The sequence below is a fragment of the Zosterops lateralis genome (assembly GCF_965231275.1).
Source record: "Zosterops lateralis genome assembly, chromosome: 1".
NCBI classification, from domain to species: Eukaryota; Metazoa; Chordata; class Aves; order Passeriformes; family Zosteropidae; genus Zosterops; species Zosterops lateralis.
This window is the reverse complement of record NC_139762.1, coordinates 23564006-23589169: the sequence shown is the minus strand read 5'-3', so window position 1 is coordinate 23589169 and position 25164 is coordinate 23564006. Positions and strand designations below refer to the sequence as shown.

At 39.8% G+C, this 25164-nt stretch overlaps 1 protein-coding gene across 1 annotated transcript; it reads right to left on the bottom strand.

Annotated features, from left to right (window-relative positions):
• Window positions 1–1660: 1660 nt before the first annotated feature.
• Window positions 1661–13802, bottom strand: STEAP1 (STEAP family member 1; the record flags this gene model as incomplete). The annotated part of the gene is made up of 5 exons (XM_083863566.1): window positions 1661–6076; window positions 7600–7764; window positions 9181–9693; window positions 10482–10586; window positions 13590–13802. 5 exons carry the CDS (start codon window positions 13800–13802, stop codon window positions 5819–5821), a joined length of 1254 nt encoding a protein of 417 aa, XP_083719692.1. The 3' UTR covers window positions 1661–5818.
• Window positions 13803–25164: the final 11362 nt, after the last annotated feature.

Here is a 25164-nt window from a genome sequence, read left to right as displayed (position 1 = left end):
ACAATTTAATATTTAAAGTAGAATAGTTATATTAGCACAAGGATAAAACTAAAGCTCTTACAAATTTTCTGAATATAATGAATATATATATATAATATATATAATAAATATAATGCACCATCTAAATCTGGTTTCAGTTGGTTCCTTAATTTGTGTAAGTAACGCTTAAGACTGTTTTAGTTTCATTGTGTCTTACATGAGAGTTTTCCTTCATTTAGCACATGATGTACCCTTTACCAGGAAATAAAACAGCAACGTCTGCTGTTATTTGAAAACAAGTCAGTTTATATATAGATCATGATGGAAAGTGGAGCAATATCTATGACTCGTTCCCCAAACTTCAGAAACAGTATGTCACTGAACCACTTACAACCTCACTGAGGTTCATCTGTATCAGTAGATTTTGAACAAATTTCCCCAGAAATGCCTCTAATGATATTTCAGGGTTGGGGAAATGTTTGCAACTTAATAGGTTCTGCAGGTCAAACTCTACACATACTCAGGCTTTTTGTATTTATTCATTCCATTCCCCAGCTCCATGTGGATAACCAACTCTACCATGCCCTCTGTTTCAAGTATTCACTTCAGTATTTTCAGACTCTCCCACCAGTCATTCAGTTGTCCTCCATTTTACTCATCTCTCTTACTAAGGATTTCTATTCGCTACTAACTTGATGATGTTCATTGATCTCTTGATGTTCAGTATCCTCCACCTACTTATTTTTACCCTTTAACATCCATTTGACTCCTTTACTCTTTCCTCTCTTAAGAAAATCTGAATGCTTGCAATGGCTCTTTTCCTCTTTTTCACAGATCTCGAACTGTCCTGTTCCTTCTGATTCCATCTTGATGCCTCTTTGCATAGCTTCATAGTACCAGAATACACTTTGGTCTGTCATTATCAGTGAATAAAGAAAGATGTGAAAAAATGGTGTAAATAAAGATGTACATGTGAATAAATAAAGATGTACAAAGTCTATTGGAAATTAAAAGGGGGGAAAGCCATCATTATTTTAATGGTGACATCTAACAATTGTCAGATTTCTAAATTAAAGTTGCAGAGATACTTGAGGAGCTCTGAAAGTGTTTTTTTTTTCCCAATTCCAGCTTCTTGTTTATTTTCTTTTTGAGGATTTCCTGTTAGATACTTAGAATAATTTTGAATGAATGAGATGCACTGTTTGGCAGTTATTCTGGTACATGCACAGGTACAGGCAAGAGAGAAGTGCCATTCAGTTTTATATATGAGTCACAGGACTGAAAAAATAAAGCAGAGAAATAATTAGAAATCGGTTATATGGCCATTCCTCTAAGTCCAGCACTAAGATACTTCTTAGCATTCCAAGTAATGGGGATATTCACGTGGAAAATTCTTTTTCAGTAGAGTACATCCAGCAATAAATTGTAAGGGTGTATTGTACACTACAAATCTGACCATCCAGTTAAAAAATCCTCACATTTGCCTTGCTGCTTTTTTAGTAATGAGCCCCAAAAAATTAAAGGACCCAATATTTATATCAGTAGCAATGGTAGTATTCTACAAATCCCAAGTCTTTAACCAAGTCAAAGACATAGCATATTTATCTCAGCATTATACTTTCATGCTATGAAGATGAAATATATATAAACAAAAAATACAAAGCAACTTAAACTTCTGTTGTATCATCTTTATTGAACGTAGCTGTGAGGTTTTTTATGCTTATAGAGTTTGGTTTGTGGATTGGTTTTATGTATTCTCAGCTGAAAATCTCTGAAAACTTCTTATGCTTACTTAATGAATTAGCCTCACTTCACCCAAATGTTAATCTACAGAAAAGTTAAAAAATGATAATTGAATCCTGATGCAACTGAATTCAATAAGACTTGTTTTAATTTAAAAAATAAGAAGTAATTTTGCCATCAGCAACAGAACATGCTCATGGGATCAAGAAATCCTGGCATTACTGAAAAAGCATCAGTGGCAATGATCAGCAACTGCCAGACACAGCAGATTACATTCTTCAGAGGTGGATCCAGCGTGTTTTCAAAAATTGGTCGTTTTGTTTTTTTGAATTATTCCTTTCATGCTATTGAAAGAAAATTGGTTTAAAAGATATTAGTTTGAATTTCAAAAATGGTTAGCAACATTTTGTATTAAGGGACAGTACTAGAAACTGTGGACATAGGAGAAAAGAGATGTGAGATCATCATCCCTGCAAATGAAACCACAGCCCACAGTCACGTAGAGGTCAGTCAGTTTTATATGGGTTTTGATGACAATTTCTAGAACACATTTTTGCCCACTGATTCATGGAAAACTAAGAATGTGACAAAAAAGTGAAGCAAGGGAATATTCTTGTTACTGAAATACGATGAAATAAAGTAAGTTTTAACTTTTATGAGCACTTGGAACCTTTTACTTAGGGCTGGTTTAAGTTAAACTGCCTGTTTACACCATTCCTCTTCCTGTCCTTCCTATGTGTATGCCTGTCAGGTGAGTCAGACCCATGAGTGGATCTGGCTCAATCATTCTTCTCTTTGCATTACTTTTCAACTGGATCCAATGCCCTACTCACATCTTTAAAGACTTGCAGCACTGAGAGAAGAGTGGCCAAAGGGAGGGACTGCTTTCAGTAAGTGCTGCTGTCAACAGGAATTTGCATTACACAATAGCCAACACAGCCCTGGCTCTAGCTTCCTGAACAATGATTGTTGCCATCACTTCTTGGAAAGAGTATTCTGGATATGACCTCTTCAAATGAATTTGGCATAAAATTCCTCCAGCCCCCTTAGCAATTTATATCTCCAGAGTTTCAATTCTGTCTCTCTCAAATACATTGGAGATATGTAATAACAGAAAAAATACTTTGTAGGCCTTGTAGAAACATTTCAAAGGCTCTGTGACTAGAATGATGTATTCTTACACAAAAGTATGCCCACACATGCTTTTCCTCAATGCCCTTGCTCTTCTTGAACTTTTCTTAGTCTTTGATCGGTATTTCCAAGGATCTTGGGTCTCCCTCCAAGCCTTCTCTTCCTTTTCACAAAATCTCTGAATACTAGAATACAGAGTTTAAGATTGTCAGGAAAAATGTAATTTCATTACACTATGAAAGTGTCCATTTAACTTTTCTCATCTTTGTTTTCTTTCCTTTGGAGGCTGCAGGCTCTTCACTAGCATGAAGAAAATGGTTCCCTTTGACTGCTTATATGAGCAGCTCTTCTAGAGTGTACTGTGCCTTTTTACCCTTTTACCCTGGATCTATATGACACAATAGCAGATACAGCATACATTGAAGCATTTAATGATGCAAATTTTATAAAACTAGTTAGTGTTAGACAAATAAGTGACTAAAATGTGCACACACATTCGATTATGTATTACAATAGTATATAGGCCATTAATACACTGAATTTTGAAACAGGTACATAAACATAAATTAAAAGGTACATATGAACTTAATTCCATCAGTATTGAACTATCATGTCTGCTACAAATGGAGAAATTAAATACTGTCAATGGCATTTTCTTCTTAGCCCTATATAGATCTCCCTCACTGTTGTATCTGAATGCCTAAAAAGCAAATCATAGAATCATTTATGTTGAGTCCAACCACGAATCTAATGCTGGCAAGCCTACCACTAGAAAATGTCCCTAAGCACCACATCTGTGTGTCCTAAATACCTCCAGGTATAGTGAGTCAACCACTTCCCTGAGCAGCCTGCAGACTGGGAAGTGAGTTACTAAGATGTAGTTTGCTAAAGACTTACAAAGCAGGAAACAGACTCAATATGAAATCTCAAGTTCTGGCTATAAGCAGTCAGTGGTAGCTTCTAGAGAAATGGCTAGATGTGATACAAAAAATCTGGCTCCTACTTGAAACAATCAGTATGGAAAACATACTTGAATGTTTGGATGTCATGTGTGATTTTTGGAATAGCTTTTGTAGACTGTATGTAAATTTCATGCTGTAGAAGAGACTTTTGTGTTTGCCTCTGGCCAATGCTAGAGGGAAAAGTCTGAAGTGTGCTTAATATTCCCAACTGAATGATGAGCATAAAAGGTCCGTTTGGATAGTGTGGGATGATCTTGAAATTGGTTTGCCCCTGTAATCTGTGTTATCAATTCAAACCATATTAACTAGTTGAAATCAATGAAGTTATGCTATCTTAAACTACCTTCTGTAAGAAGTGCATAGAGCTTACTACTTATAAGACATTTATTTAATTCATGGAAATATAAATGCAAATGCATTGAGCACCATACTTTGCCTACTCTGTTAGAAATTTCTTAGATTAACATTGCAGCCCAGCTTCCTGTATTGTAGGGTTTTGGCCTCTGCCATGCATTACTGGTTTGATACATGCCACAGATTTCAATCAATATTATACAGGCCACCATGTCCCCAGTTACTTTCACATTATTACATTATGTGCAAATTTTAAAAAGGCCAACTTTTAAGTTGCAATAATCGAATGGTAAGAACCAGGAAAATACAAAATGTAATATCCCTGTAGCTATTTATGCTCTGTGTAAAAGTCTAGAAAGGGACAACAGATTCATTAGCACAATGTATTACACTTTTTTTTTAGGTGTAGGTTGTTTTCCTGTTTGTTTTAATACCAGAATCCTTACCAATTACAGTTCTCATTCAGAGGATTCCAGCAATAAGTGGCATCGACAGTCCATGGCAGAAATGTTCCTGATGTTGGGTGAAAATATTGACTACTGAATAACGTATTTCAAAACAGATACTAACAAATGAATTATTCATTTACAACTTTCAGCCAGACCTATGCAATGTAAGGAAAGTAGGATTTCATGAGCTGATTAAAGTTATTAGGAAAGTTTCTGTAAAAGCAAATGCATTTGGAAACCATTTAACGTGAGAATCTCACCAAATCAATGGCAAGATTCAAATGTCTATTTTTAAAGTTTTTCTTCCAGTCACACAATTGTGTTGGCCCTAGAGTAAACAAAAAAACACATTTACCTGATGGAGTTATCCCACTGGAATAATTTGTGCAAATAAAGTTTAGCACATGTCAAGGGCTGCAGGCTTAGGTCAAAAGCATGGAAAATTTCCAGCATCAGAAACAAAAGAATGTGTTCATGGAATAAAAAATGGGAAATGTTTTATCGTTTCAAGTAAATAGAGACACACCTAGTCCTGGATAACATGGAGATCTGAGTCTAAAGACTTTTTTTAGACTGTGCCCAAGCCTCACAAGATATTTATACCTTGTAAAGATCCCTGTGATTCTACTTGGCCAGCTGTGTACGTACAAGACCTGGCAGAAATACACAGTTTCTGTCTGGCTCATACGCCAAGGTGCCCACTCTGCAGAGTAAAACACAGGCTGCAGGTGCTAAGAGGCAACTAAATAAACCAAAACTAAATGCTCTAGTTTTTGTTCATTATAATTCTGAGATTTAATGAAGGTACATGCATGGCCGTGCGAAGCAGAAAGCATTCCTGGGCTCTGTGGTGTAATCATTTTTTAACTTTCTGCAGTCATCTGGAGGAATGATTTATGCTTGCTTTTACATACAAAGAACTGGGATTGAGACAATGAAACACTTGGATCTTAAAAACAATGAGTCAGAAGAAAGAAATCATCAAATACCAAAACACTGAACAGATTAATGTGTAAAATAAATGTTTTTGTTTTCTGTCTTTGAAAACGACAAAACTGCATCAAGTATCTTGTACTCCTGAAGTCAAAAAGAAAAGTGAGAAACAAACATCTGTAGTAAATGTGAAAACAGAGCTCATGAGTGAAAATTTCATGGCCTTGAGCATATTTACATACATAGACAGAAAACGTCCATATTTGATCACAGTCTGGAAGTTATGCTGGTTTGATTGGCTTGTGTCTTGGCTTCCCAACCACTTCTGATTTTTCTTATCCTCTTCCTAAAACATGGGAGGAGCAGTACGCATTTACAAAGCAGAACTACACTAGGAAGAAAAACTGCAACCATAAATGAAGGTGGCGTATACCAGATGAATTGGTTAGCATCAACCCACTTATTCCAGGCAAACACCAGTGCGTGAACAGTGCATAGCAGCAGGGATAAATATCCCATCTTGCTCTGAAAAGAGAAACAAAATAGTAAGCTGTTTATTTTTCCCAACTTAGCAAAAAAAGCACTCTGTTAAACAAATAGAGAAATCTAGATGGGCCTTGACCAACATGCTCAAGTCAAAGAAAAGAGGCTTTAAACTAAAAAGTAAGAACTGTAATTCAAGACTCCAACTGTACTCCTTTATGCCACTGTAAAAGTAAATAGATGAGGCACATTTTTCAATGCTAAAATATAGAAGAGATTGCAGGTTATTCCTGAAACACGATCAATCCTGAATATATCAATTTACAGATTGAAATCTGTGGCATGTATACTAAATTACTTTAATTCTGTGATAAATCATTGTGAGTTCAAAACCAGATATATTAAAGGATTTATTGATTACTTGCAAAGAAAAATTTTAAGCTAAATAAAACCACAAACTCTAGTAAGTACCATGGCAAAAGCACTGCACAGCAACAGGAATCTCAAGGCTTCCACTTCACTTACAGTGATAAATTTGGCTTAGCTTGTTTACAAAATTCAGGAGTAAAGAAAATTTACTAGTAATTTTAAGTTTCTTGTCACTTAATGATCTTGTACTCATCAGTGAAGTCAAACACTGTCTTTCCAACTGCTGAATGTACAAAACATGATTTTTAATTAATAAGGTTATTTGTTTATTAAGTAAGTCCAACACAGAAGTATTACTCTTCTGGGTTCCTTCACCATAGTCATGCATTTGGGGATTTCCTCCTGACTTCTCCATATTCTCTGTACACGCATCTTACAAATGATGGACTTCATAGAGTGTGCAGAATATCAAATCACTAATTGGTGATTGTACAGTTCAGATCAGCTTTTAAAATATAAATCAAACTTTCAAATGCCAGGTACTTACTGAACACTTTCAGATTTTGGTGTTTGAGGGCCTGATCCAATACTTGCTTAAGTCTAGTGTGACCATACTGATGTCAGCAGAACCACCCTGATTATTACTGCATATGATATAAGAGAATAGAGAGCAACCCAGATGCCTGGGTTAAGGAAACAAACACAATTGTAGCAAACTTGAGACTGGCTGGATTTGATTATCCAGCATCTGTTCTAAGATGTCTCTTTCAGAATACACTGTGTCCTATGGGAACAGCATTGACTGGTTCAAGGCCACCTACTTCAAATTCAGTTGGACATGGGACATTCTGGAGGGAGAAGAGACCCAGAAGATGACTTTAGCATCAGAGCTCAGAAAAGGTCTCAAAGGGACAACTGCTGCTGCCCACAAAGTCAGGAAGAGAAAATGAAGTGGTATACAGTTGTCTTTTCTTCCCATTTTATACACCGAACACAACAGCCTGTTCTCCCAACAAGAGAGTAATAAAAAGAACATTTCTCACATACCAGTTAACAAAGAGTACAGAACAAACTTTTTGGTTGGTTCCACTAACTCTGTGTTTGGCACTTCTAACTCCTAATGGTCTTAGCTGATAACTAAGTAACACAGTACTATAAATGGGACTAACAACTGCAGTAATGACATTCATGCACACCTGAATGCAGTGGAACTCTCTCCAGGTCAAAGAGTGACTGACAGATGGAATTGACGTTATTGCCAAAAGGGCCAGCAAAGCAAGTCCCAAAATTCCTAGAGATACATAAATCTCCATTCTCCAAACATCATGTTCAATCCAGGCATTTTCTTTTTTTTGTTTGACCTGCCAAAAGAACACCACAAAAATTACAGACTGGCACACTTGGCTGTTGTGTTAAATACAATTTCACTATTTTTGCCATAATATTAATGAAATTAACAAAGAAAAACAGTATTTTGGTTATTTGTTTGAATGTCTTTGAATATAACTGCTATTTACTTCTGATGACAAAGTCTTCACTAGTATCTGCAGAGCAAAGGTGAGCTTTTAGAGAGAAGAATTTAGACTTCATCAGTGTCTCGGCCCAGGAGAACCTGATTCTGAGGCCTCTTAACCTGCCTTCACAGCAAGGATAAATCTTGGTTTCGACAAGGAAAAACCCCCCACCTATGGCTAAATACCATATCAGGGAGATTATAACAACAGGAAATATATTAACAGCAGTACTTCAGAGAAGTAATTCAGCAGCCTTAATAAAAATATCCTGCCAGGGTAGCTGCTTAGCTCTGTTTTTTTTTAAAAACACGACTTGGTATATTTGTGATTTTAATAAACTGATGTCAAAGCTCCTTCCATTTACAACTACTTGCAACAGCACTTTGATCCTGCTAGTGATCACCATGGCATAATACGCCTCGAATATGATCACTTCTGCTTCTTGAAGACTGGAATCTCATGGAAATTTCTAGTAAACCGCTCAAGTCAGATTACCAGTAAGGCTGATTTCAGAGTTTTCAACAGGTAATTTGACTGCTAACAAAAATCTTAAGAATCTACTGGCACCATCATATTGTGCTTTTAATAGTTTTTAATAATAAAGACTTTAGAGGTAATAAAAACATACATTCGCAGTCTATACCTTACATTGAAATATTTCTAATATTGCATTACTTACGGCACCCAAGGGAATAGGTGAGAATTAGGAACTCTCTAGTCACAGAGGACATTGGAGAGTTCTGCAAGCCAATTATTGACCATGAGTCAGAAGCATCACTGAAATCCTATCTTTAAACAAGGTAGTATGTATCAGTCCAAATGTGAGCCATCATTATTCACAAATTTAGTTTGTCCAAATACATATTACTGTGATTTAGCTCAGCCCTCCTTCACTGCTGGCTGATTCGTTTTGCAAAGGTGTCTAAAAATGTTCAGTGCTTCGTTTTTGTTTCTAGACTTCATGGGTCCAGAGAAGATTAACCTACACTAAACTAATAGTGTGCCAAAGACTTAAATGTTCCTGTGAGATACAATTTTGTGCATTTTACAGATGGAAAAAATCCCAAATTAAGAAAATTACTTATTTAATATACATTGGCACAGCTGTGATGCTTACATGCTTTGGCAACTAGGTCCTGCTCCATCCTTGAACAGTGCTCTCTGTGAATGTGCTTGAAAATCAAACAAAGGCAATGAAAATGGCTTTCCCCCATTCAGATTCACTTGAATGACCAAACCAAGGATTTCCCATGCCCATCGTACCTGCTGGAATGCCCAGTTCAGCAGTTTGTATCTGTACGATCTTCTCATTGGATAGCACAGGCTATAGCAGGCGTGCAAAGTAGCGAAGAAGAAACTGAGAAGTCCAAATTGTTTCCTTGATAACATCCATCTATCCAGCCACTGGGGAAACCTTTTATACTTGGTGCCAAAGTACAGCTGGAAACCAGCAGCTAATATTCCTGGTAAATACACTAGTGCTAAAAGGGTAATTGAAGTCACTGGCAAAACTTTGTTTATGACAAGGATTGGAATTTTATAGAAAACATTTTCCTTTCTGGTTATAAAAGGATATATGACATCTCTCATGGAAGTGTAAATAAATGTTAATAATGAGATCACAGATGCTGTCTTCATTGGCAAGTGCCACTTAGGGAACAGATCCTGCTTGCAGTGCTGTTCTGAAGAGTATTCAAACTCACCAAAATGGTGTGCTTGATGTAAATCAAAAAGTGCAGCTGCTTCTGATGGATTGGCAACCTGCATATCCACATTCTGGACGGGACAGAACAGAAGTACAAAGTGAGTTTAAGAGAAGATTCATAACTTCAGTAATGACAGTATTTGTCATCCCGACTTTTACAACTTAATGCAGTGGAACCATATACAAAACATGCACTATTAAAGCAAGGTGATTTGGAAATGTAACATTTCAAACAGCATAGTCAGCACTTGAGTAAGGCACTTGTAGAGTCAACTTCCCATTCTTCATCATCTGCAGTGATTTTAAAATAGATTTTCATTCCAGGAAGATAACTACACGGCATGGAAGGATTACATTATGTGAATGAAGCATCGTTTCAGCTTCTTACTCTATAAGTTACAGATTTCAAATGTAAAATTTCAGTTATAGACTTAATGATGTAGCCCAAATACCACACACAAGAAAGGATTAAAGGATTTTTTCCTGGACCTTTTTTTGTGCAATGTGGAAAACTTCCTGAGTGCAATGTTGCTATTGTGAAGATTCCTCCAAAGATAAATTTTATATACCTGTGTAAAAATCCAGGTTATTTCTATGGAGTTTTGCTCATCTGGTAAAGTACAATTAGTAGCTACCCTCATGTAGTTTTTAGCTGCCCCAAACTTTATTTTTTATCATGGACTGTGATTAAACTGAATGAGATGTTCTTTATCTTTTTATCTCTTTATGTCAATATTGTGAAACACTTCAGAAATATTCATGATATGCCAGTGTGATAGTAGCACTGTCTGGACAAAACTGAATCAAGGATTGCAATATTCTCTGTGACATATGAGCTGCTTTTTTACAGAAACATTACCAAGTAGTTAAGATTTCCTGTATTTCTTCTCGGCATGATGTTCTGACCCACATTCTGATCAATGGCATGATTACCACATTCCCTTTTCTCCATTGTGGAAACTCCCTGCAAAACAAACACAGGATGTAAAACAGGTTTTGAAATGCCATACTGGAAATTTGAGGCCTATTTTACCTCAAATTGTTTTCTTCCTTGTCCTCTACACATTTGCTGGAGAAGGTACAGTCAACTGGGGAAAGGAAAGTTGGTCCTCTGAGAATGGAAAAAGCTTATTTTCTGTGTAAAGCAGAGGATAAGAGAGAGCATAAATCAACAGAACAAAATTACTAATGAAAAATAATATTTAAGCCTAGTATCCCCGTCACCAGCGGAATTAATGCATTAATTCAAGTTTTTAAATAACAAATTAGTTTGAAAGTTTGCAGAAAAAAAACATGTAAAATGTTGTGAAGCTGGATTTTAAGTTCATGAGACCTGCTGATGCAAGAAGCCCATGGAGATGTGTTGTTTCTAAAATATTTTAGGGTTTAGGATTGGTCTACCCGACAGCCACTCTGCAGCTTTAGAGGTGTATTCTCCCTTCAAGATTGTCAAGAAACTGGAGCTTCAATCAAGAAACTGGAGCTTCACTCATGCTGTTCCGAGGTATTTTGGCAATACACATCCCAAGTAGCAGCAGAAATGGTTCTAAACTATTAGGGATGACAAAAAATCAGATGGCAGAAAAAGAAGAAAAAAGGAAGAGAATTTATAAGCTTGAAAGAGATGTTTCTGAAAATCCTAGGATAGCAGGAAAGATGATATTTTGAAGAGCTTAAAATAACTACAGGGCCTGCAAGGACTTTGCAACAAGGACTTTCCAGGTGTGCATCACACTGTTGCACACTGCAGGAGAGGCATTGTGGCACCATGCTACTGGAAGCTCAAAGTGCCACAGGGTGACTTTCTCTGACACCTTTAAGAAAATTACTAGGTGGCTTTTCCATGTACTTTCCTACTGAACAACTGAATGACTAGATATTAACCTGTTTTTTCTAACTACTGATTCTTTTATATCCATAAAACTTTTGGGAAATTATATGCAGAAATCAGACTTTGACAATTTTCCTTCTTTTACTGTGTCTGGTTCCTTTAGTGGATGAGTCTTACAGTCTTTTACTGTCTGCTATGAGGGTCTGTTCTCTGCCAGGCCACCAGGCACCTGAAGCTGAAGTATTCTTTTTTGAAGTGTTCTTTTCCTTAGTATTTCTTTTTGAATTTTTCCCTCCTGGTAATCAGCTCTCCCTTTGAGCATAACCTTTCAGACAAGTGTTGCAGAGGAGGGTCAACAAGAGTTATGTCTGAAGGTCAGGCTGTTAACCTTTTCCTGCACCAGCTAATGGTGTAGGAAAAGGTTATCCTTTGTATATCCTGCACACAAGAAAGCATGGACTAATGAAGGCACACTTCTGTTTTCCCCCCCTATTCCCTAGGGCTAGTCCTGGTGATTTTATCAAAACTTTTGGGGCATCATGTATCTTCATAAAGCCTCAGGTTTTACAATTTCTACTTCTACGTTTCAATATACTTGATTTCTAGCTGTTACAATTCAAAGAATAGTTTACAAAAAAGAACTTAGTTTACAAAAAAAACCCCTAATAACAAATACAGTGAACTCTACATCTATTTTTAAGGAACTCATAATATGAAGGGCAGTCACTGTTTCTAAGGCCTACCTTCTGGCTACCACACTGTCTTAAATGTCCAAAAGCATAATTTAGGTTGGGAAGCTCTATGTGGAAAAGCCTGACTCACCCAGTTCTTGTGTTCCTATCACTCTTCATTCAGAAAATTTAGAAACAAAAAGTCTGTTATAAGTTTCCAGTTAAAGGTTTATATTGATGACGATGTAATAAATGATATCATGATGTGAAGAAAAGCAACCCACGAGCTAGAATGCCAGCTGCTGATCCTAAAAGCTGATTTATTGCTTCTTTTGGGATGCAATGTTTAGTACAGTGTTAAAGGCTTATGCAGCAGAAAACAAGACAGAAAGAAGAAAGTGTATGTGAATGATTGCACATGTTCATCCGGGAACTGTGGGTTTCAGCCATGTGACGGCGTGCAAGGAAACTCAAGTGTCACAGCATCATATTCCACTTGGCTTCTGATACCAGTTAACACGAAATTATTTCCCAGTAACAAAGCACAGTAATAGCCTTTGAAAACCCTAAAATAATTGTATCTCTTGTGTCAAAACCCTAAACCCCTACAATTCACTACTCAATGCCTTATAAATTGCCAGAAAGAAGTCGTCTAGACTATATGTCTTTTTGGCATATATCTGAAGAAAAATTAAGAGTCCTGCAAGAGACAGTGTTAGCCATCTAACTCACAACTGTTATGAAAGAAAAGTGTTATATTAATGTCCATACTCAGTGCACATCCCTTCTGCTCTGGGAGGCAGCTGTCAATGAGGGTGGAGGACGTCCCACTGCAGAAAGCCAAGTTTCCAGTGCTGTGAATACGGTACCGACTTTCCTACCAAGGCAGCACGTTCATTGTAATACTGAGCCATCAGGGATCCACACTGTGCAGACATTATCCCGGGAAAACATCATCCCAAGTCACTGGGAGGTTTTCCTGAATAAGGGGTTTCAGGGCTGGGTCCACGAAAAAAAAAAAAAAAAAAAAAAGGATAAAATAAGCTATGATATAACGAGGAGGTGATGGCAGAGGCGCGGGATAGTGCCTGTACCTCCCTCTCTGCACTATCGGAAAATTACAGCGTGGAACTGCTGGGCATGTGTCTCGCTTTCCAAGTGCCCGCTGCATCGTGCAGGGCTCGGCACGCGAGCTCTCAGCTTTCCCCACTCTTCAAAACTTCTGCTGGGCTCGGTGGAAAGCCGAGTGGAAGCCCAGCCGGAGCGCGTCGCTCGGCGCTGCCCTCGGCCAGAACCGGCTCGGGCCGCCGGGGGCTCCCGGCCCAGCCCGGCCCGGCCCGGCCCGGCCGCGTGGCGGGGGGGCCCCGCCTCGGAACGCGCCTCAGCCCGGCCCGGGGGCGAACCCGGACACCTCCCCGGCGGCTCCGGGCACGGCCGGCCCCTGCCCGCCCCCGGGCTCACTCACCTCGGCCCGGCAGCCCGGCCGCTCCTTCCCGCCGCAGGTCCCGCCGCGGGGAGCGGAGGCAGCGGCGGCCCCGGCCCGGCTCCGTGCGCCGCTCGGAGGGGAAGGCGGCCCCGGGTCACCGGCGGAGCGCCCGCCGGGCTCTGAGGAGATGAGAGGCGAGGGGGCCCGGCCGCAGCCTCCACCTCCCCTCCCGGCCCCGCCTTCCGCGCCCATCCCGCTCCCCTCCGCCCAGGGGGTGCAGCGCCAGCCCCGTCCCGAGCGGCGCGGGGCGGCCTCGGGGACTCCCCTCCGCCACCGGCCGGCCCAGATGGAGCCCGGCCCAGAGCGTGCCCGGCCGTGGGTTTATTGAGCCCTCGGCCGGACAAAGGGCGCATTCACCTGCTCCCTCCCCGCCCCGCCGCAGGGAGGAGGAGGAGGCGCCGAGGTGCGCTTTTCCCCGGCGCCCCTGGCCTCCCCCCGGCCCTCAGCCCGCAGCTCCCCGGGCCCTCAGCCCGCAGCCCGGCCGCGGGGTCACTGCGGCTCCGGCCCGCCCGTGCCCCGAGGCCTTCGGATCCCGGGAACCCTCCTGCCCTCCCTTCAGTCCATTCTCTCTTCCCTGCCGGCCCCTCCAAACGTGCCACTCTCCTAACTTGCAAAATGCCCTATTAATCCCCGTTTCCCATACGAGCAGTCCTCACTTTAATTTCCCCCTCCTTCCCCCCCGCCCCTCCCCGCCCTTACCATGATCCTGTAAGTTTGTTTGTTTTTTCTTAAACCTGTCCTGGCGATTTTGAAAAGGCAGCTGTCTCCTGAAATTTTAGTCACACAGTAGTGTGAACTATCATTATCTTGTGAAAACTCTGTTTTAGTGCATGTTTTGACATCTAGTGACTTCCTGACGCTGAAGAACACATGGTCAGTTCGTGTCAGAAATGTTTTCATGCAGAACTCATTGTATCCTCCTCAGGATGTCTTCACAGAAACGATGCCAAATTCCATGTCTTTCTATCTTGGGAATAGTTTTTTTTTTTTTTTCCTCTCCTTTTCAGTAGGTGTTAAATGGACGTAGACTCTAGCTGAACGCTACATCTGGAAAAAAGAGGAGATTGTTTTAGAAGGAATAGAAGACAGAATAATTGTATCTCCTGTGTCAAACCCTTAACTTTTATAAATTTTAGTTACCTTCATTAGCATGTTTTTCTGTGCTTTGCATAAAGGCTATTTCCCACGTGTTTTCCATTAGTTACTTTTTTCTCAAGGGATGCTAACTTGGGTATGCTCTCACTTGGTGCAAGTGCCGTTTGATTTTCTTCCCTGCTCCTTTTTTCTCTTGGTCGGTTTGGGGTTTTCCCCGTTCCCATCAGCAGGGTGACGCCTGGCGGTGGGAGCCTGTGGCGAGGTGTGCCGAGCGCTCCCAAACCCCGGCTAAGGAGTTCAGAGGGCTAAAAGCACGTTCCCAGTGAACTCCTTGCAAAGCACTTCTCAGAAGCCCTGGTGTAAGGTAGTGTTATGGGAACTACATTTATAGAAGACAGCTCAAGATGCTGAGAGATTGCCGCATCTGGATATCCTGTCTTAAGAGTAGAATATCCTATCTTAAGGATAGAATATCCTTAAGGTATCCTTAGCCTTTTCATAAAACACACAAGAGCTCAACTCCTGCATATGCATTCTCAAAAGATGAGATGAAAAGCCAGCTGAAGTGTGAACCTGGCTATTAAATAAGTATCTGGTAAGCTGTTCTGCACAGATGCTTTTAGTATCTCTGGACAAGCAATCCCCTCTCTAGTCTGCATCCTGAGTACTACTGGGTGCCTGTCTGTGAATAAAAATGGAAAGCTGATTTTACGTGGGGGCTGACAAAGTGGAAATGGATTCAAATGCTAGTGAAATACTTCCTTTCATGCCTACCCTAAGGCATGACTTCCCCCTCACTCAAAGTACCACTTAAATTAGAATGATTACTAGAAAGCAAACTGCATGGCAGTCCCACAAACCATTACACCCAAATGACACCACTGCATGCTCACAGCTTTGAACTGGTATTTATGACATGTGCTTTGTAAGAAGTCTGAGGCTGAAGGTAGGAAACGCCACAGGAATCAAGAGTTGATTCAAAATGAGATAATTTCTCTTGGCACATGCAGAATGGGCATGATGTCACTGACAAGAATGTAAAGTTGTGCAGATTTGGCTAGCTCCAGAGGTTTAGAATAGTGTCAGTATGCTTTAACTCTTATAGGAGCTGGGGGAAGAAAGACTAATACTTAGGTGCTTGCTGAAGTGTGTCAGGGTTTTTTCCACAGAACAAAAGTACTCAGGTGACAGTCTTAGCCCATCTGTGTTTTATTCCTTCTATATTCTGATGAAAATCTCTGTGTGATGTTGACAAAGAACATGAGAGAATGCTTGATTACACTGGAGGAGAGAAATATTGCATTATTGACAAGGTTGCCAGACAGTTCTTTAATCTTGATAACAGTTTCATCAGAGTTTTTACATGGAGAAGTCTGTGGTCAGGACAATTTGTCTGCTTCTGCAACTGCTCTTTAGACAGCATTTCTGAGAACAACTTGCCAAATGGCTGGAAAAGTGGTGCAGTGTTCCAGTAACACACAGACTTACGTATAATCACACTAAACAGTCTTGCTCTGAACTTGTTGACTAAGCTAAGTGTAACTGTTAGTGTCAGCAAGATGACTACAGCGTGCCCTTGGGTGACTCAGAAATGATGCTACAGAAGGGAAAGTGGTGTGGAAAGGTGGAAACCATTCTCTGTAATTTAACCAAGTGTAAATGGGCTTGGTTCAGCTGGGTAGAAATGCTTAAATGGTGACAGTGTTTCCAGGATGGCACTTGAAGGGTTCACTAGAGGCTTAACAAGGTGGTAAAGGGCTCACAGCTCATGCTCCCTAGGGAGAGACGTGGGGAATCTGGGCTTATTTCATCTGGTAAAGAACAGGATGACAGAGTAGCAACCCTCTATACTTGAAGGGAAGGTACAAAGGTGAGGAAGCCCAACTCTTGATAGTGCCAGTGAGTGTAAAAACAGTCAGAGATCACAAATGGCAGTTAGAAGGTTCACACTAGGTACTAGGGAAATATTCTTCACTGAGAAGATAGTGAAAATCCTCATTGTGTCCATTGCTTTTTGTCTTTCTTTTGAACTCCACTGAGAAGAGTGTGGCTCCATATTCTTTACTGTCTTCCTCCCTCAGGTATTCATATGTAATGTTAAGAGCTTCCATGAGCCTTGTGATCTCCAGGCTGAATAGTTCTAGCTATCTCAGCCTCTCATTGTAGGGGAAGTGCTTCAGTCCTTTAATCCTCTTCATGATGACCTGCACAGAAGCAATTTCAGTATGTCTGTGTCTTGCTTGTACTGAGGAGTCCAGAACTGAACACAGCAATGCAGATGAGTCTCAGAAGGGCTGAGGGAAGGGGAAGGAGGACCTGCCTTGACCAGCTGGCAGTGCTCTTCCAATTGCAGCTTAGGACTTGATCTGGTATTGACAGAGGTCTTCCTTTAAGTGGGACAATGCACACAAAATTTAACTGCATTAATGTTTTGCCCATGAAGATATGTGAGATGACACCAAGAGGACTCTTGCTCAGAATCCCCAAACTCAGCAGTCTGTGAAAAGGAACATAAAAATGTAGGTGCTACAAAGAATCATGTATGAATTTGGAAAACTATGAAAACAATTGAAAATTCATTTTAAAATGCTATCAAATCTAACCTGATTTTGAAAATTACAGCCTGAGAAACTGCAGTGTTGGCTCCTAAATAGGAATTGGGAATGGAAGTGACAAGTGCTCTATGTTCATGTTGTGAGTAGGAGTTGCAGATGCAGCTGGTAGAGAGTGCTTGTCCCTTGTGGACTTAAGGCCATTTGAGAACAGAGACATCAGACAACATATTTGATTTAGTGTCACTTAATAAGCTTTTTTATCCAAGGGAATACGTCAGAAAGAGATCAGATAAGTATACAACTGCTGTACTCCCTGCTGAATAAGTATGTAGTAAAGAACTAGCTGTTCTTAGTGAGTAATATTGTTAAAGTCAAACAAATTTCTTACTTGGCCGGGATTTATCACACAAATCCTGATTCTAAGAAGTGGCACTCAAGCTACTTGAAATAGTTGAATTCCTCTGGAGGATTTAAGTCATTGGTGCCAAGTCACGGGAATCTGAGGAAAATAATGACAGTGAAAAGACACAGAGGCTCAAGATTGTTTTAGAGGGCTGTTCATCCTCATCCAACACGCATAAGAAACAAAATTATGTACTACTTCTCTTGAATTATGAGAAATCAACAAAGCCACATGATACTAAAATAATTTTTTAGCAGTGATACTTTTAAACATTGTTGAAAGTACAAGTAAACACCACATGACTGCCACAGTTAAAGTTCAATGAAATTAGTTGAAAAACAACTCAAAGTAGAGGAGAATAGCAGTATTTTCTTTTCTCATTGCCTGTAAAAAATTGCATTCTGGATTTCAAGTATATAATTTATAGACAAATACAGAAAGCACTTCCACTATCAATTTTTTGAACCAACATCTTTCACAGCATTCCTTTCTGATAATGCATGTTGTTTCTTGGAAGCAACACAGAATTTGTTTTATATTTAAGAAAAAAAATTTGATTGAATCAGACATAGTGATATTCTTTGGGTATAATCACATACTCTTAAAGAAATGCTTGCCCTTCCCAGCGTGTTTGTTACTTTTGCTTACATAACATCTAAAATGATACTGTTATCCCTTGAGGCAGCCGTGGTACTTCTCTGTGGTGTCTTGTTTATTTCAGGATTTTACCACACACATGCCTCTGGAGTATAGAGCTGGCTGCCTTAAAATACTTATAATAATGAAACCAGTGAAAATAAAAATAACACTAATTTATATACAGATTAACAACAGAGCCACAACAACCATGAAGCACTTCAAGGCTGTAAAATGCAAAGAATACAAGGAAAGGAATAGACTCACAGGGAAAGTATTACTGAAAAAGACAGAATATTGGTCATGCAGGTTTTCTTTTTTTTTTTTACAGGAAACCTTTTTTGCCTAAATCTGATTATGTAATAGCAAACGGCAGTGATATATTTTCTGCTCTGGTATATATGGGTATTCATTACCTCTAATTGTTAAAAAAATAAGGTTTTACAGTAATTCTACAGGAATCCATTGAAATGAAAATGCTTTGTAGCATATCATGTGAGAAACGTGTCTTATTGCTCATAGCTGTGGTTCTTTGATGGATTTTGTGGTTGTCATTGTGTAACCCCGGCCAACAACCTAGCTCCAGGCAGCAGCTTCCTCACTCTCCCTCAAGGGAATGGAGAAGTAAATCGGGAAAATAAAAGTAAGAAAACTCATGGGCTGAGATAAAGACATTTTGATAAGTAAGAAAAAAGCTATGTTCACAAGCAAAGCAAAGCCACTTCCTGTGGGCATGCAGATGCTCAACCATCTCCAGGATAGTAGGGCTCCATCAAATGTAGAGGTGACTTGGGACAACAAATGCTATCACTCCAAACATCGCCCCTTCCATCTTTTCTTCCCAGCTTTATATGCTGAGCATGATGCTGTATGATCTGAGGTATTGCTTGGGTCAGTTAGGGTCGGCTGTCCTGGCTGTGTCCTCTCCCAACTTCCTTTGCATCCTCAGACCACTCACAGATGGGAGTGGTGTGAGGAGCAGAAAAGGCCTTATCTCTGTGCAAGCCCTGCTCAGCAATAATGAAAACATCTCTCTATTATCAACACTGATTGCAGTGCTGACACTGTGTCTTTTAGCTGGCTCAGCCACCAGAGCACGGTGCCGAGAGTGGAACACGTCTCCTGAGCAGGCACGAGGGACACGGCTTAGAGCGCTTTGCTCTACGGCACAGAATCTTTACATCGGCGCTGGCTGGGGACAAGGAATGAGAGAGAGGGCTTCTGTTTGTAATCCAGAAGGGTTTATTCTTCTGAACAGTCAGTGACAGAAAAGACCCAGACTACACTCTGCAGCAGTTTATAAATGGGGGAGGAACCAGGAGTGGGTATCAAATTCTAACCAATAGGGAGAGGATGCGGGAGGAGAACAGGGAGGAGTTTCATGCTTCAAGAACCAATGGGAAAACAGTGGGAGGAGAACAGGTCACTTGGGCCAATGGGGTGTTGAGGATCAGGGGAATCCCAGGGACAGATTTGGACAAGGGTTGGCCCAAGGGAAGGATTGACTTAGAACATTCAGGAAAAGGGGTTAGGTTAGGTGCAACTGGCAGCTCGGGGGTTGGAAACAGCTTTTGGGACAAAACCATTAATTCAGGGAAACAGGGGGATAGAGAACAGTTTGTTAATAATGGAACTTAAACGAACTGCAATGCAGTGCAAACCCAAAACACAGCCCCATTCCAGCCATTGCGAAGAAAATGAACTCTACCGCAGCCAAAACAGCATAGTGGTTTAGGAATGGCATTCTAATGTCGTTATACTTCCCATGAGAAGTTCATTACACTTCCATGAGGAGTTACAAAGGCATGTGGTGACAAAAAATTGTCAAAATGTTGTAGCATCCCTCCCACAACCATGTTCTTTCCCAGATCATCTACCTCAAAAATTTATCATAAAATCTTGTTCCAATCCAATACCATATTTTAAGCTCCTTACAGTTTGTAAGGATTTTTTTGGCACTACACCTACTACAAAAACTTGCAGGTTTTTTCCTATCACCTTAGTGCCTACAAACCCCAGTCCCTGGTGTCAGATATGGTGCAAACACAAACTATGGGCACTGACACCTTCTCTGCAGGCCATGAGGTAGGGTTCACACTAGAAACAGTAAGAGACCGGTGATGTAAGCACATGGGCAGGAAGCTGAAATGAATATGGTTTTAGGAATGTAATGAGAGGGTGATTGTTTGGATTGTTGGGTTGTGGTGATAACTGTCCAGTGTGATGATAGCAGTCTCAACTGCTGGATGCCATTGTAATAGCAACAGCTTCCTAATTTTAAAGAGGGATTTGAAAGAAGATAAGGAATTTGCTTTGTCAGAATTTATTAGTAATTTCTCAGTTACTAAGATGTCTTTGTGAAGTGACCAGGTGGGAGAAATTCTTAAAACACTATGTTAAAGGTACTGAGGTACTAAAGAAGACTTTGTTTTGTTGCTTCGCGTATCTGTCTCTCAGGCCAGCCCAGCGTTCGGCTGGACCACACTGCTAGCTCTGATACGCCTCAACAGGACCTTGCGTGGGTCTTTGGCTCTGCAGCACCTTTACCTTCGCTGTCACGGCCGTGGTTCGAAAGAGGGGACACTCTCGAGGCTCGGGGAACAAAGGTTTTATTCGAGGATCACAGGGGCAGTCCCTGGTCCCAGGCCCTGTGCCTCAGGAGGGTGACCCAGGACCTGGTCTGCAGGGGGTTTTTGTTCAACAGAAGTCTCAAGGGTGGACACAAGTTACAAACCAATGAAACAAAGCAAGGTGGCTAATGCAAACTGCAATACACAAACATCAACAAATCAGGTAAATTGGGGTGGGGTCTCTGGGGGATCCACCAACCACTGGCCGACACCTCTCAGAATGTCTTGGGCCTGGGAGATTGATGGACAGGAGGGGGGAGAAGATACATTGGGATGGGGGAAAAGACAATGGGAAGACCAGTTTCCAGGCAGAGACTTAGGTTGTCTTGGAAACTCTTATCAACTTCTGATAAGAACATTCCAGGACAGGGAGCCTTTACCCAGCTAGGGTTAAAGTTCAAACCATACTAAACTTATAACTAAAAACCTATAAAACAATTCCAGCGTCCCCACACTGTTTGTCAGATGGTTGTTAGAAATTTGATACAATCTAAACAACTGTGAAACAGAACTTGCTGATGCATTTGAAGTTACTTAAACACTTTATTCAAGTGATACCATAATTGATTTAAATAAAGCAAGTTGTGTGCCATCTAATTTTGGGAAAATACTTTTTATGTGGAACTACTGCATTAATACATTTATTATGGTTGACTGGTAAGGGAATTGCTGCTCACATGCAAAGACTGACAACACAATTACACATATGTCTTCAATATGGAAGTAATTGTGCTAATTAGAGCTTATTAAGTTGGATATTTGGCTAGATTTGGAATTAATTTGCAACAATTTTGCTGCTAATATTGATATTACATATCAGTTGCAAGTTCTCAGAGCAAGACTATTTTTAAATCTGAACTGTTTTCTTATTTACAATGGCAAAGACCTTTTATCCAAAACTTAATACTGGAATTCTAGTTTAGGATTTTGACTGTTAAATAATACTGTCTGTGGCCAAAATTAAAATGTTACTGCCATCCAGAAGCACTATTCTTTGTGACTAACTTCATGCTACAAACAACACTAGATAGCTGAAGCTAATTGTCAGAAATAATCCAAGAGATTATATCTAAAATGAGATATTTGTTTGGACTTATTCCCACTGCCTGGGGCACTGGTCTACTCTAGAAACAGAGCAGGGACTCAAAAAATAACTGGAGCAGGAAATGAGGCAGGGCTGGAACAGACAGGGAACTCAAGCAGAGCAAGAACAGCAGGCTCTAGCATGCTGCAGGTTCCAGAGAAAAACTGTAAGCTTCCATCTGACAGCCATCCTGTCACAAATGAGCTTTGCAGGAGATGCAAAAACTGGGTGGAGGAGTGGATGTACCAAATGGTTGTGCTAGCATTCAGAGCTGCTTCAGCAGGGTGGAGAAATGGACCAATGTGAAATTCATCTAGGTCCTGCACCTGGGAAGAAATAAACCCCTACACCAGAATGGGCTGGTGGCTGACCAGCTGTAGAGAAGCTTGGCAGAAAAGACCTTGGAGGTTCTGGGAGGACACCAAATGAACACGAGCACCCTTGGAACAAAGAAGACCATCAATCTCTTGGGCAGAAGGAAGCAGAGAATTCCCAGAGGGTTAAGGGAAGAAGTTCTCCTTCTCCTTATCTGTCAGTCCACATCTAGAATGCTGCATACAGTTCTGGCTGTCCCTACTTGAATGAGTCCAGCAAGGGCTGACAAAGACAATTAAAGGATTGGAGCATCTGACATAAGCAAAGATGGGCTGCATAGTTTGGATGAGTAAAGGCATGGGGTATTTGTCTATGTGTAAATATCAGGGAGTAAAGAGGAGACAGGTATTTCTTGATGACAGGACAGGAGGCAATGGGTACAAATTGAAACACAGGAAATTCCATTTAAACTTAAATATTCCTGATGGGCTATGGTTGAGATTGCATTGACTGTGAAAAGACTGAAGTGAAACTCCACCCTAGTGACTATGGATGGCTTCAGGAACTGGAATTGAAACTGTGCTAACTTGAATATAGAGGTTGAGTGATGACACAAGAGTTTGATGAGCACTTTAAATCCATGTCAGAGGAAGTGTAGTTAGAAATCTCCTTTAGGATAATTTTTTGGTTGTTTATTGCCTGTTCTTGAATTCTAGAGTAGAATTCTAGTTTTCTGCTATTTTGCTATTTACTGTCGCACACTTGTGTGACTAGAGTTGTTGACCTAAGGTGACTTACTTAATGGTGCTCTTAAAATTCTGTCTCTGCCAATTCTAATCAAAATCTCAATGAAAATGGAGGCAGGGAAAGTGGTGAAAGAAAAGGTAGACACTGACTTACATTTAATCATTGCAGGTGGACAAGTTTAAGCTTGGCAATCACTTCACAAAGAGATGAGGCTCAAGCCAGAAACTCTTTAAACTATTTAGTAGAAAAAATGCATATATCTTGTCTCCTATCTAGTTTCAAAAACAATATTAGAAGATGAAACAATGTAGAGAAACGCAATCTGAGCATTCATAAAGAGCATCAAAGCTAAGGAAACAAGCTTTTCTTAAAATTATTTATTATTATAGTTCCCTGATTGTCAATATGGACCTGTAACTGCCCTGGTTTTGGCATAAACTATAACAAGATATTTTTTTCCTTCCTAATCTGTGTCAGCTGATAACTTCGTCCTGACTTATTTAGTCAATGGTTCATGAAAAAAATAGAGACTTCAAAGACAGGAACGATGGTCCTAAATATTCAGGTGATCTACAAGGGGTTGAGTATTGCTATTTATCCTTTACTCTCACTTAGAAAATCCCCTATGATTTTCTTATTGCCTAAAATAACTGTCTGAAGCTTTGTGAATTCCATTCTGCAATGCATTTGTCTAAGTTTTAGGTGTTGTGGTGCTTTGCATGCCTAAGAAACTGAAGTAGGCTGATATGCTTAGGGGTGCCTTAGCGTCATTGAGGAACTTGCCTAATAACTGCTGTAATAGTATTTAATGAATGTTCATTAATAAACTGGTGTGGTAAACTATAAACCTTTTATCTTTGTCTCTAAGAAGATACTCCTTTAGATTGACTCATGACTAAACTGTTCCCAATTCTACCAACTCCCACTTCTTGTAAATTTAGAGATTTTAGCAAAACAAAAATCATCCTAATATACAGTACCAAGATACAACTTAGAGGGGAAAGTTAAAATAAAGTACTCTGAATAGTTTTAATTTAGTATCCTTTGTGTTTTATAGTCTAGTGTTACCTAATTTTTGGCTCACAAGTGCTATTTTATGTTGGCAGAAATTGAAAATCCTGATTTTCATTACTTATCCTGACTGTCTTGTTTAAAAGTAACTCAAATAATGTGTTTCTATATTATCTAAAAGTCACTGATATAAAAAGAGTTGAAAGAATTTAGTACATTTCAATAATGGTGCTGGTAAAGTTATAAAAATAAATTATAGGATTTTTTTCCAATTTTGGTTATATTCGTACTGAGTTCTGCCCTATTATTACTGCATTGGTGCTGAACAAAAAAACCCCAAATTCTGTCTTAGTATGTTTTTTGCACAGTTAATTTCTGTAAAGCATACAGAGTTATTTATAACCTTAGGAAAAAAAATGGCAGATCAGGTTTTTTATAATGCCTTTGAGAGGAACAGAGGTGTAACACATCTAACAGATCAGATGAGCAAAGTAAAATGGTGATGAAATAAATTCTTCTGCTAGTACATTAATATCAAATGCAAGTAAACACAGAACATCAGGTGTTGCAAGAATTTTTATAAATAAGTAAATACTGTGTCAGTGCTAGCTGTATATACATACAATTGTAATTAAGAAAAGGGAATTAGACTTTCTAAAAATTAGAAATTATATAGAAGAAAAAGAAATACTCTTTCCCCATACAAGTCTTTCTTCCTGCTCTAAAATACAATATATTGTAGAATCAGAGGTACTAAATGAAACATTGAAGCTGTTTGGTATAGAGTAGTGTATGTGGATTGGAATAAACAGGACTGCACTGAAGCTGAGAAAGAAGTTGGCTTGTATTTAAAATTGTATCAATACTGTGAAAGTGGTTGGTAGTGGTGCCTAATTCTACTGTTGTGGAGTTGCTTCAGCATTGCATCTACTTGACACCTGTGATGTGTTATCATTGGTGTTTTTGTTGTGTTATTGTTGGAATTGTTCCTCCTTTAATATCACAAAAGAACATGGCTTGACCCTATAGAATGTCCTCTGAGGAAATTTCTCAGTAAATTATGGGACAGTTTAATTAA